General features: G+C 43.2%; 1 protein-coding gene across 1 annotated transcript; it reads left to right on the forward strand.

Moving 5' to 3' along the window:
• The first annotated feature begins 1,081 nt into the window (after positions 1–1,081).
• LOC133340953 (keratin, type II cytoskeletal 8-like) lies at positions 1,082–11,964 on the forward strand. The gene is made up of 9 exons (XM_061549497.1): positions 1,082–1,753; positions 4,019–4,227; positions 4,747–4,807; positions 5,020–5,115; positions 5,979–6,143; positions 7,687–7,812; positions 8,421–8,641; positions 9,427–9,605; positions 10,783–11,964. Exons 1-9 carry the CDS (start codon positions 1,268–1,270, stop codon positions 10,950–10,952), a joined length of 1,713 nt encoding a protein of 570 aa, XP_061405481.1. The 5' UTR covers positions 1,082–1,267; the 3' UTR covers positions 10,953–11,964.
• Positions 11,965–13,106: the final 1,142 nt, after the last annotated feature.

A 13,106-nucleotide genomic window follows, 5' to 3' on the forward strand; every position in this document is an offset into this window, starting at 1 on the left:
GAGTTGCAAGTTAAAACAACATGCCGCGTGCTGTACGAGTATGGTCTAAAGCCAGTGGTTCTTTACCCTGGGGTGCACGCAAACCCTGGGCGTGCGAGATGCCCTTTCTGGTGGTGGTGCTAGACATGCCAGATTATTTTTCTTGTTTTAAGGTAAGTCAACGAAACACAAGTACAACTACGTTGTTTCATAAAACCTATGTATTAGCATTACACATTTTTGTTTTTACTATTGCGAACTAAAGGGGTGCAAGGTTGCAGAAAAGGTTAAGAATCACTGGTCTAAGAAATAATTGTCCAAGAAGCTAATTTCTTGCGATGTACGGTATAAATGAGTCTTTTTGAACATGGAGTAAAAAACAAAGTAGTATGCATACAGTGCCGGATTATATCCTAGTAGCAAAAGTAGCTACATAATGCTTCGGGTCCCGCACTTTCACGGGTCCCGCGCTAAATGCTTTCAAGCTATCAATTCCGTTTCAGTGATTCTGCACTTGCTCTATTACTATAGTACTATACCGCCTTCAACTTTTATGAACGACTGGGTGTTTAAAGTTAGCGATTTGTCGTATTATCTGGCTGTATAGCAAATGACAAAAATACAATTACTTTACTATGCAAGTAAAAATGTTACGTGTTTTAATGTTTATTTAAATTTAGGGCCCATATATAACAACGTATGCTACAGGCCCCTCACTCGCTTCATCCGACACTCTATGCATACACAGAGTACACACACATACATTTACTTTAGTCGCTGGAGCGTAATTATTTTTTATTACAGGGTGCTTAAAAAATATTTTAACACTTCTGAGAATTTGCAACAAACACCCATAGCCCCACGTAAGTCTTTCGTGACTGCAGGAATCCATACTCTTTGTTTCTTTCCCTAAGTGTTAACATTTTCTTTTTGTTTGCAAGCACCCTGCATTCGTACGGGGTGTTGTAACCTTCTTCCGCGGTGTATAAGCAATAATAATAATTCACCGTCGACAACCAAAGACCAAAATAGCCTCCGGTCCTCACCGATGGGCGTTTAACTTGCGCGCCTTCCGATATTTCTGCAAAAGGAGGGGTCCCATTTGGTCGTATTCCTCCTCCACTGACACCACGCAGCAAACGGATTCCAGTTCTCATCGTTACCCACTCACTCCCAACCCTCCTCCTCCCGCGTTATACGGCCCTTCAAACGAAGACACAAAAACAAGGGGGAGTTTTTGCAGCTCTGCGTGACATTATTATTATTCGCCCCAAGACGCCGGCCGGTGATGTCCTCCAATTTTCCAAATTTCGCCACGACCGCTGGGTTCGTGCGCGGCGTCGGACCCCACCAGGGTGGTGGTAGTGGTCGTGGCGGTAGCGGCAGCGGCGGCCAATTTACCAGCCGCTCCTTCGCCGGACTCGACAGCAGCCAGCCGCGAAGTGAACGAGGGACGTGGAGCAAATCGAGCGTGCCCGGCGTTGTCGGCAGGAGAAGCGCCCTCCTCCTGGGCTACCGGGGTGGTGGCGGTGGCGGTGGTGGCTCTGCGTACACCGGTGGCTCTGCGTACACCGGTGGCTCTGCGTACACCGGTGGCTCTGCGTACACCGGTGGCTCTGCGTACACCGGCGGCTATGGAAGGGGCTCGTCGAACGTACGCGCGCGCGTTCCCGTCGCCGTCGTGGAGATCGACCGCTCCGTCCTGCCGATTCGGGCCCAGGAGAAGGAGGAAATTAAGATGCTCAACAATCGATTTGCAAACTTCATTGATAAGGTATCACCACCAGCAATACCACCACACACACACACACGCGTTGTCCCAACCGATGCAGCATGCGCGTTGTGTGGTGCGTGCGCGCGTGTGATAAAAGTCAAGCTTTTCTGAACGGTGCATTTTTATTTATTTGTCAGATAAAAAAAAAAATTTGTACTGGAAGAATCCGACGAACAATCAAGCAATTTTTCACAGATGTCCAGTAGGGACAAGTCAGCACGTTACAAAAACAAACAACGCAAAAGTGATGCGTATTGAATGTAAAACTACTGCGTAAAGGAACTTGACAGCTGTCCAAATTTGCCTGCTAAGTATTTTCTTCTATTGCCGGACCACATCTCAGATTTTGTTCCGCCAGTAACATGGAACTGACATGCATATTATTGCACACATGACAGTACAGTACCTCAGATTAGCGCGGTTGGCTACGTACGGTGCGAAAGAAGTTCATACAAACATACAGCCCTTCCCGTTCCTTGAAAACGTCCTATCATGGGTACTCTCCCATGGCGATTCCAGAGATGTGATGAGTCACACCGTCGTTCCTCACAACTTAATAATCTTCTCACTCTTAACGCCATTGACCTACTCCATCGGATGTGACCGCCCGAATAACCATGCACAAGTACGCATCTCAAAGCACACCCATCTCTTAACATCAAACCCATCTGTATTCTTGGTTCTTTCGGTAAAGTCACGGAGAAGGGAAATAATAAAATAATAAAAATGAAACATAATAAGATAAAATTCTCACGACGTTTCGGCCACAACGCAAGCAGCAGTCCTCAGGTCCTCAGGTGAAGAACAGGTCCTCAGGTGAAGAACAGTCCTAATGTTAGGATGCTGTCTTTCTGACATCCCTGTTCTTCACCTGAGGACGGCTGCTTGCGTTGTGGCCGAAACGTCGTGAGAATTGTATCTTATTATGTTTTATTTTTATTATTTTATTATTTCCCTTTTACGTGACTTTACCGAAAGAACCAAGAATATGAATCCATGCAGTCACGAAAGCTTTAAATCGAAATCCCATCTGTGCTTTCCATAACGAGGGCTGCCCTCCTCTCCGAAGCGTCTGTGCCACGTTATGCCGCGGGACTTATTTCAATGTATACAGCGCCTTCACTAACGGCGCTGAACAAACAATTTGCTATGTGCACGGCAGAATAGCATGACGAGATGCGTCGATGCGAACGATGGTGGTGCCTGAGGAAGATGATGATGATGATGCGTGAAGTCAACGATGATGAGAGTGACAGTGAGCGGTTGATGATGAGCGAGTGCGATGGGTGGGTTGGGAGGTTTGGGAAGAGGGATGGAGTTGGTGATGGGGAATGGGGTAAAGCTAGCTTCAATAGGTTCCTCCACTTGACAACATCATCATCTCCGCACCTCTGATTAACGCGGTGAGCGACATATGTACGGTACGAACGGTGTTCAACATACATCTCCAGCTTCAACAATAGCCACCATTCCTACGCTGATGACTCCAAACTACATATACAGTACTAATTGGCTGTGTCGGGTGGTGGCGGGTTTAACGACACCATAATGTTTACCCCATCTTACCCAAAAACCTCTATTATGGATACATATACAGTCATATATATGTCAACTCTGCACAAAAAAATTCTTGTCTACTGTCATATACCATCTTAAAGCAGTCTCATGCTGGATTGGTTGACTCTTCCTCCAGCTGAACATATCCAAAACTGAAGTCTTCCTCCCTGATTAAAAAAAACATCTGCTCTCCCAAGATTTTTGTAAGGCCGCCAAAGCCCTCACTCACACCTGCCCCCCTCTGGACTGGAATTCCTTCCCGAGCTTCTGTGCTGCCAACTACTGCTACCTGTGCAAGTCCAGGCTCAATAACTGCTTCTTAACCTTAACCCACGACTGACGATCCCCTTTCTGCAATATGTCTTTAATCGCACCTTTCCTTAAACAACCCTCCCCATTAACCAATGATGTACTACATTTGCCAACTTGTTGTAAAAACCCCTTGAGATGCAGTAGTTGCATTTTATCACTATGTACAGTAAACAAAAAATTTATTGTCTGCATAAATCCAAAGAAATGAAATACGAAAACGATAACTACAATTTCACAACATTTTTGTTCATGTATATTTAATTTTAAAAATCAAATACTTGCAAACCAATGGGCCAAATAATATAGAACGTGAAACAATTTTTTCGTGCCTGTACAGACCTGTACTTCAAATGAAGAGGGCCTCAATGTGTGCCCGTGCGTGTTCCCGTTGCGTAGGTGCGCATCCTTGAACAGCAGAACAAGGTGTTGGAGGCGCAGTGGTATGTGCTGCAGGATAAGGGAAAGGTCGACTGTAACATGGACGAGTTGTTCGAAGTCTACATCGAGGAACTGAGGAGACAGCTGCAGAGTCTGGGTCATAATGGAGCCAGAATGAACAGTGACCTGCAAATGATAAAGCATGCCGGCAAGGACTTCAGCAGCAAGTGAGATGAACTTTTAATTGAATGAACCAACAATTATGGGAACTGGGATACTAAACGAAACTAAACTTCAATTTAAAGCTTTCGTGACTGCAGGGATTCATCTTCTTGGTTCTTTCGGTAAAGTCACGTAGAAGGGAAGTAATACAATAATAAAAATAAAACAAAAAAATTGTTTTATTATGTTTTATTTTTATTATTTTATTACTTCCCTTCTACGTGACTTTAAATAATAAAAATAAAACTAAAATAAAAATTGTTTTATTATGTTTTATTTTTATTATTTTATTACTTCCCTTCTACGTGACTTTACTGAAAGAACCAAGAAGATGAAACTAAACTTTATTTGTACTCGGTAAGGCTTGCTGAGCTATATGGCTCTTATTCAGAAACGACCTGGTCGCGAAAGCTCAATGAAGCGGCTTATCGTGTGGAAATGTATATAGCAGCCAAATATTGAACATGAATAAACCATGGCCTTGTTATTCCATTGTTCTCTCTCCCTCTCTCTTTCTCTCAAAGATATCAAGTGGAAGTTGCTACTCGTAAGAAAAAGGTGGAAGAACATGAACTGGTGAAGAAGGTAAAGTTTGTCACTTGGATATTCACCCTCAGCACTGGTCAAACTTCTGCTGGATGAAGGCCTCCTCCTCCCCCCCCCCAAAACCATCACCATTCCATCTCTCAATTATAAACGGATCATTGTGCATCAAAAAACACAACGTGCATACCATTGTACGTGCAAAAACGAATGTTTATCATGTAATGACTGTACTTTTGTTTTTCTTTCGGTAGGAAGCTGTTGAAGCTAGCTTTGTCAAAATTGAGCTTGAAGCCAAAATTCAGGGTCTTATTGAGGACATACATTTTCTCAGGGAAGCCTTCGCACAGGTGAGTTCCGTTTGTTGATGTTTACAAAGTTACCGATGTCCCCTGCAGATGCGGTGATGTCACAGTCTCCGGCACCATTTTCATTCTTTCATTTTTAGTTCAGCAGAAAGTTCTGCCTCTGTTCCCTATCTCTCCGCATCATCATCATTATCATCAGCAGCAGCATCATGATCGTCAGAAGCAGCAATATCAGCAACATCAGCAGCATCAGTATGATCAGTAATTGCATTAGAAGCGGTACCTTCTACACAATTAACAATAGTATCATCAGAAGCACCACCATCATCAGCACAATCAAAAGCAGCAACAGCATAATTTCCTGCACTTCCTATTACCATGGTTGGCTATGTACGGTGTGAAAGAAGTTCAACATACATACATACGTACATACATACATTTTAATTATAATGTTTTATTCAGTTATACAGCATATTTTCATCCAATCACAGACCTTGGATTTAAGTGGAGACATGAAAGGTCGTTGGCTTTCGTATCTTTGTTTTGTTAAAAGATATTGGGAATTGGGCAGAGGGTTATGGATTTAGGGTTGAGTTCCAGATACACACCAGCCTCCTTCACTACAGTTCTCTGCGGTGAGTACAACATCTTTAAAAACAACGGTGCTATGTCTTTCTCAATAAAAAAAATGACGTTGAGATGCTTGCGCATTACAAGATTCAGCGGTGAACGGGATGCACCCTGTGATTTGCAGATGTCTCGTAATGGCAAAATGGTTACACCACGTTTAAATATGAAGCGCATAAAATTGAATAAAAACATTACTCAAGGCTTCTTGTTCTCGGAGGAGATATGCTCACCCTCCCCATTCATACAGGAAACTGATCCATGTTGTCCATTAACAGGAGCTACGCGAGTTGGAGGCGCAGATCAAGAACACCAATGTTCTCGTAGAGATCGACAACAGGCGGAGCCTGGACATGGATGGGATTATTTCTGAAGTACGAAAGCAGTACGAGTTCATCATGTCCCAAAGCCAAGCTGAAGCGGAAGCAATATACAAGCAGAAGGTGATTTTATTCATTAATTTTGCACGCTGCCAAAATGGATTACGCCAGCCCAAAGGGTTGCGCAATCGTTTGTTGAACGTCCGCACATTACATATCCAGATTGAGGACAACGAGTCGAAGCTTTCTCCAACATCACATTGTCACGTTGGGAGTAATTTAACGCAAAATGCCAGTCCACACATGAGGCTACGAACATTAAGGCCATTGCAGATCAGGTAGATGGTGTCACCCAAACCATAGGCCCCAGATCTGACCTCCTTAAGTGTTTAGTCTGTTGAGCTCCGCAACGCACAGCATACACGAGGAATTGTTTAGAAAATAACGGCGCTGTCAACGGTGTTGTTTATAAACGGTTATTGGATAGAGGGATCACTTCACCAAGATGGAGTGCTGAACAACCTGTGTTCCACATTGGCAGGAGTGCAAGAAAGGATGGCTATTTTTAAGCCTCCAAATGTTAATATAAGAATAAATATAACAAGTTCCGCTCAATAAAAAAAAAGTTATTGAGAAACAATAGGAGGCATGACTTTTGGGAGCATCCTTCAGTAGACTACAACAAAGAGTTTGCATGACTTAGATAATCGGATTTCTCCAGAATAAATAGAGATTCTGATTCAGATGCACCACAACCCCTTATCCACTGGCACATCCGAGCCAAACCAGTGCAGGGCCCTCACAGTACACATGGTTTTCCACTGGCTACATTCCAGGAATCAATCAATGAGACATTTTAACATCAGACAGCACCGCTCGGGTTCGGCAGTGGAAAAACAACCCGGTACCTGCGGAGCTGGGCTAGCTCAGCAGGTTGTGTAGTGGAAAAGGAGGTTTTTTAGAATGGCTAGATAATTTGCCTCACCTTAGGAGTGAAGTAACCTATAGCCTATTTTTAACATACAACCTATTTTTATATTCTTGGTTCTTTCGGTAAAGTCACGTAGAAGGGAAATAATAAAATAAAACAATAAAATTCTCACGACGTTTCGATTGCAACACAAGCAATCATCATCCGAATTTTTTCCAAGTTTTTTCTTAAGAAAAAACCGCCACTTTTTAAAAATGTTCTTGCTGTGTTTTCACACCTGATGATGGCTTGTGTTGCAATGAAAACGTCGTGAGAATTTAATTGTTTTATTTTTATTATTGTATTATTACCCTTCTACGTGACTTTACCGAAAGAACCAAGAATATGAATCCCTGCAGTCACGAAAGCTTTAAATCGAAATGTAACCTATTTTTATTTAACCTGGTGAGCCCACGGTGCTACATAGCTCTTTTTCAGAAGCGACCTGGCCATAAATGATAGCTCAACGAAGTGGCTTATTATGTGGAAATGTCCAGTAGTCAAATGCTCTCAACGCGTGATTCTAAATATGGAGGGAAAAACCGGAGGACCCGGAGACAAATCCACGAGGTCAACTGGAAAATGTAAAGCATTGCCTGGGAGAATACGACCACTTAAAAAAAATGTTGGCTTGTAATTGTCAAATTGACATTTAAAACATTTAAATGTTTGGTTGTCGTCCGTGTTTTACTCCAGTTTGACAAACTCCGCTCAGAGAGCGATCGAAGTGGCGAGGAGCTGCGCAAAGCCAAGACCGAAATCAACGACATAAAACGTCAGATCCACCAGATCAATTCGGAACTCGACATCTTGAAAAAGCAGGTAAGGATTATCGTCTTGAAATGGGTTTGGAGTTCACGCGGTTTAAATGTCTTTGAGCTGCAGTGAACCAATTATTATGCCGAGTACGTAATGTCCCATATAGCTGTTGTTCACAATTGCACCCAATAAAAAACACATACTGGAAGTGGTACAAACAGCACAGATCTTGAAACACACGAATAGTGCTTTTATTATTGTGTTGAATTACTAGTTACAACAACTTGCGTCTATTAGGAATAATAATATCCTTTATTTACCCAAGAAAGTTGCAGTGAGTCCCGAGACCCAGGAAAGTCCTACCCATGTTTTTGTGTTGGACGTGTGAAGAGGAAAATGCAGTACCCAGAGAAAACCAACACACATTGGGTCTGCTGCTGCCATCTCTTGCCTATTGCACAGCCCAAACCGACGAAAGCTGGTATTTCTAGACTCTCAAATCTCCAATAAAAGTACAAACAAGGCTCTGGAGAAAACCCACGTTGCACTGGGAGCTCCGTACGGACAAATTTGAGAATGAAAAATCCATTGTCGCTCTGCCATCTCATCGTTCCTTGTAAAAATAAATCAATCAATGGACGTGCGTACGATGTTTTTTGTTTTTGTTTCAGCGAGAGAAACTGGAGGCGGCAATTTCTGAGCGAGAGGAAGGCGGTGCGAAGAACATCGGCGAGGCAAAGGCAGCCGTAGCAAAGCTGGAAGAGGCCCTGGCAACAGCCAAGCATGACATGGTCAAGCACGTGCGCGACTTCACGGATTTAATGAACATCAAACTGGCCCTGGACACGGAGATCTTGACCTACCGCAAGCTTCTGGAGGGAGAGGAAGCTAGGTGATTGCACTTCCTGTTACTCTTTGACAACGTTCCACTTGGCACATCTGAAGTAGGAGCCAGTACAGGGCTCTCACGGTACAGCTGGTTGTCCGCTTGCGATTGGCAGGGGCGAGCCAGAAACAAACCCACGCTAGACTGGCCCCAAGACATCCAGATCTGATTTGGGGGCAGAGCAGGCCAGGGGTGGGACTAAAAATGCATTAATTGCAGTGACGTGAGTGGCATGGCTCTGCTTTTCAAGGGGGTAATACAATGTAGCGTCTCCAGAGATACGTCGATCCGGAACAAACTTCAGTCGAGACTCTTTTCATGAGGATCCTCATGCATTGGAATGTTTATCCAGTTGCATTGATGAATGTTGAGCATTGGGTGATGGGGGTGGCTGGTAGCCAGAGGAAACCCATATACACAGAATAGTCACTCAGTACGGCCATCTCCTGGCCACTTAACATCAGTTGTACGTTATTAACTTATACATCGACTGGTTTTTTATTACCACGATTTTTCAGTTTGCATGGGACTCGTCTGTTTGCGTTCATAGTACGTTCACGATTGCATTGTATTACTGTCAGTAACAAAAATATTGACACAATGGATCTTGACATAATGGATATTTTGTTGCCCTTCTTCCGCCTACTCCGATTAGCACAGTGGGCTAAGTATGGTGCGAACGAAGTTCAACAAACACACATACTCCGTTTGTACTAATTTCCCCAATTTGTAAAACGATTGCTTTTTGCCGAGATATTTTTGTTCAAGATAATCTCCACGTGTGTTCGTAGGCTCAATATATTTGCATCACGCGGGGGAGGCGGCGTTGCCTCATCCTCACCGGAGCCCGGCGGGGGTGTGAGAGAAAGACGAGGTGGGAGCTATGGGCAACATATTGGCGGCAGACACGGCAAAGATTCGAAAAGCAACAGCAGCAGCAGCAACAACAACAATGCGTACGACTCTCTGGGTAAGAGCTCTCCGTGAGGATTTAACCCCATTGTGACAGTCAAACGATGTCAGAAAATGTTCCAAAATTACTGCCAACTGTAGGGTAAATGGAGCTGCATGGGCCTTCATAACTTATTATTATATGGATATGCTTTGTTAAATTATATTTTAGCATCTCCCTTAATTATTGAATGGTTGAAGAAATAAAAAAAAGCTTGAACTGACTACTGCCGCTAAATTGGCAAAAATCATGTTTTTACAAAAAATAATATTTTAAAGATGAATGCAGGTGCATCATCCTCAAACTGTTAGAATAATTTCACATCTATCACCTATGTTTATATTTAACAACCGTATCCATGTACGATAGTTATATCTAGTGCTTAATTTCAGCTGAAACAGTCCAGCATATTTTGGATTTCCACATTAATTACCTTAGTCTTTGATACTATTGTCCCCATGATCCTGTTCATATGACTAATAACAATACCATGCATGTAAAGGAAAACAATAAGGAATAACCCGGGAGACAGGGAAACAAGAGAAACAAGATGAAGACGTTTTTAATATGGGCTCTTCAGCCAGGACTTAAATATCCTCCCATCAATTGCAAGTTCATGACCTCCTAGGGTGGGGAATTCCAGAGCCTGGTCGCAGTGGAAATTAAAGCCTGCTGGTCACCCCAGGTTTGAAGCCTGGAGCGCTGTCACACTGACTCGGGGCACAATCGGTAGATTTCAGAGATCTTAGCAGAGTGTATGACTGCATGAACTCCGGGGATATGAAAGCGATGTCCATTCGAAGCCAAAAAAGTAGAAGAATACTTACATTCAATGCAGGAAACCAGTGCAAAGACGTGATCACAGGTTCGATAGGATCCCCTGAAAAGAAGCGTGAGTGAGCACTCTGGTGGCCACAATTTGGACAGATTGCAGTCTCCTAGGGAGATTACTCAGGTCTCTGGAAAGCAAGGCGTTGCAATAGTCAATTTGTAAAAAAATATTACTAATTAGAAGATTACCATGAACCTGTTTCTAGTGGTAGTCCCTTATACCGATGATCCGTAAGTTAAAGGTGGTCGAGCAGCATTCCAGACATTTTTGAAATTAAGCCCTCATCTAAAACACAAACTCGTATGAAATATTATTGAAGTTTTTTTTTGCGTTGGCTCTCACACGTGCGTTCTCCTTAAACAGACAACGGGGTATTTGAAGCAAGCGCAAGAATGAACGGAACCCTTGGAAGAAGCGTGACAGTGGCCAGCGAACCACCAGAACAAGAGTTCAGAAAAACGGTGGTGATCAAGACCATCGAGACCAAGAATGGCCGAGTGGTCTCCGAATCATCCGCAGTGATTCTAGACTAGAAGTTCTAGCGGCTCTGGGTCATTTAAAATCGATTCTGGCCCCAGGAATGGCTCATTGTTGAAACGAAAATGTTTATTGGGATTATAAAATACAGGTATGCAAGGTCAATCGTGATTAGAAGGCAAAGGGGGGTGAGAGGTTATAAAACACCACGATCGTTTCACAATCTTGCAATGCAGGCAAGTGACCACAATATAGTGTCGAGACTTGCCTTTTACGGGGTATTTTCTTAACAAATGGCCATATATAGTAGTTCCGTAATTCTGTACAGAGACGCTCCATATACGGCAGGATGCTATTGGTGGATGTAATGTGTTTGCCCTGCGACTTTCAATTGGTAGTCTGATGTGGAGGGGGAGGGTAAAGACGAGAGTTTGGCACAGGTGTTGCTCAATATTATTTATTAAACTGCTCATCCCATGATTTTCGATCCACGTCACCACGGGAACTTCAACTGCTGCCGTTTTTGGTTGATAATTCCCAATTTTCCATGGATCAGCTCATTCTAATAAACGTGTAAGCCGAGTGAAAATATCGTCGAATGGTTGTACAAAAACGGTGTACCCTCTTTGGTCGCAGACATCTTTTCGTGGCCAGATGGACATTGTTGCCAAATCAGGAAGCTTTATTCTTCACTCTTTAGGGGGTGGTATCTGTTTTGTATAAAAATGCGATGTAGAATTCATAAAAGCATACGGGGTGTTTTTTTTATTAGAAGCAAAGTGAGAGATTTGGCATTTAAGCAGTTTGATGGATGTAGCCTGTCCAACAACCGCCACGATGTTACTGCAGACGGTTGTGGTTGTGGTGCCGTTTTTCAAGTTGTACCGCTGCTCTCGTCGTTTCGGGCTTTTGTGTTGCATTGCTTTTCGCGCCGCATTCTGGGAGTTTGTTCACGAAACAGATTTGCAATTCCCGAAAGCTTCCAGCACGCCTCGGTAAACGATACCGCACTGTTGTGTTTACCAAAATGACCAAGCCCATTTGATCCTTTTTCGCGATTAAAAACGTGCAGAGCAAGTGATGGGGAGTCCTTTTTATCTACGGTTTTATTTCAACGGTTTAACTTAAATTGATTCCTGTGTCGTGGTCAAATCTTGTAGTCAAAATTTAGTTCACTTCCCGTTGTCTAATCAATTCCATATTTTGCACACGTGCTCCGATCCGGTGACAATGCATGCCTGTATCAAAACCGGCATCGATTAATCAATCAATTCGCTACTTTAAAGCAATTCACATTTTGTATGGACGCCACATTATTTATATATTTATTTGTGTAGGTCAAAAAACGCCGCGTGCCTCTAAACTCTCCAATCGCTTCGCCCAAGAAGCAGGTGGCACGTGTCTCAGGCGCGCGCCTGCTCTGTGTCGACGAGTTACTGGCACCCTCACTCCACACAAACAATAGTTGTACATTGAAGATTCATTTATAAAGTAATCAATGAATTCAAGTAAGCGTTGATGTGGGAGCAGGCGTCGCATCATTGACGTCCTTCTCGACCGTGAGTTTAAAATCGTTGAATTTTTTTAAGGAGTTTATTTTGTCCTTTGAAGCCAAACAGTTGCACGTACACACACACACACACGCTCGTATCAGTTACAGGATGATGTTGCAAAAAACGGAACCCAAGTTCACAGATTAGTTTGGCGGTCACTGCGATACAAACATTCAACGTAACACCATGGAGGTCTGTTCATCAACTGGGCAAAAAGTCCTCATCTAGATCTTGTTATTGCAGTCGGTTCCATTATATTGTATTTAGCATATCCCAAGATGGTGAGTGGTCATTTCTTAAACTTAAAACGTGAAAATCTAACGACAGCAGTCACCCAACTAGTCACCTGAGAAATCCGCAAAGCGTGCGAACAACTTCACCCAATTTGAAGTAACAAATATGGGGAGAAGGTAGACTGGGTGTTTAAGGTTAGCGATTTGTCGTATTATCTAGCTGTATAGCACATGAAAAAAATACAATTACTATGTAATTTAAAAAAATGTGTGTTTTAACATTTGTGATTTATTTATTTAGGGGCCCCTTTATAACATATGCTACAGGCCCTGCACTAGCTTAATCCGGCACCGTGTAACACATTCCTGCGGAGGGAGCTGGTAGGAACGTTGGGTTGCTCGGTCAATGGCCAGGGTCAACGGC

Source organism: Lethenteron reissneri, chromosome 10 (assembly GCF_015708825.2).
Source record: "Lethenteron reissneri isolate LAM-NWPU_2019-01 chromosome 10, ASM1570882v1, whole genome shotgun sequence".
NCBI classification, from domain to species: Eukaryota; Metazoa; Chordata; class Hyperoartia; order Petromyzontiformes; family Petromyzontidae; genus Lethenteron; species Lethenteron reissneri.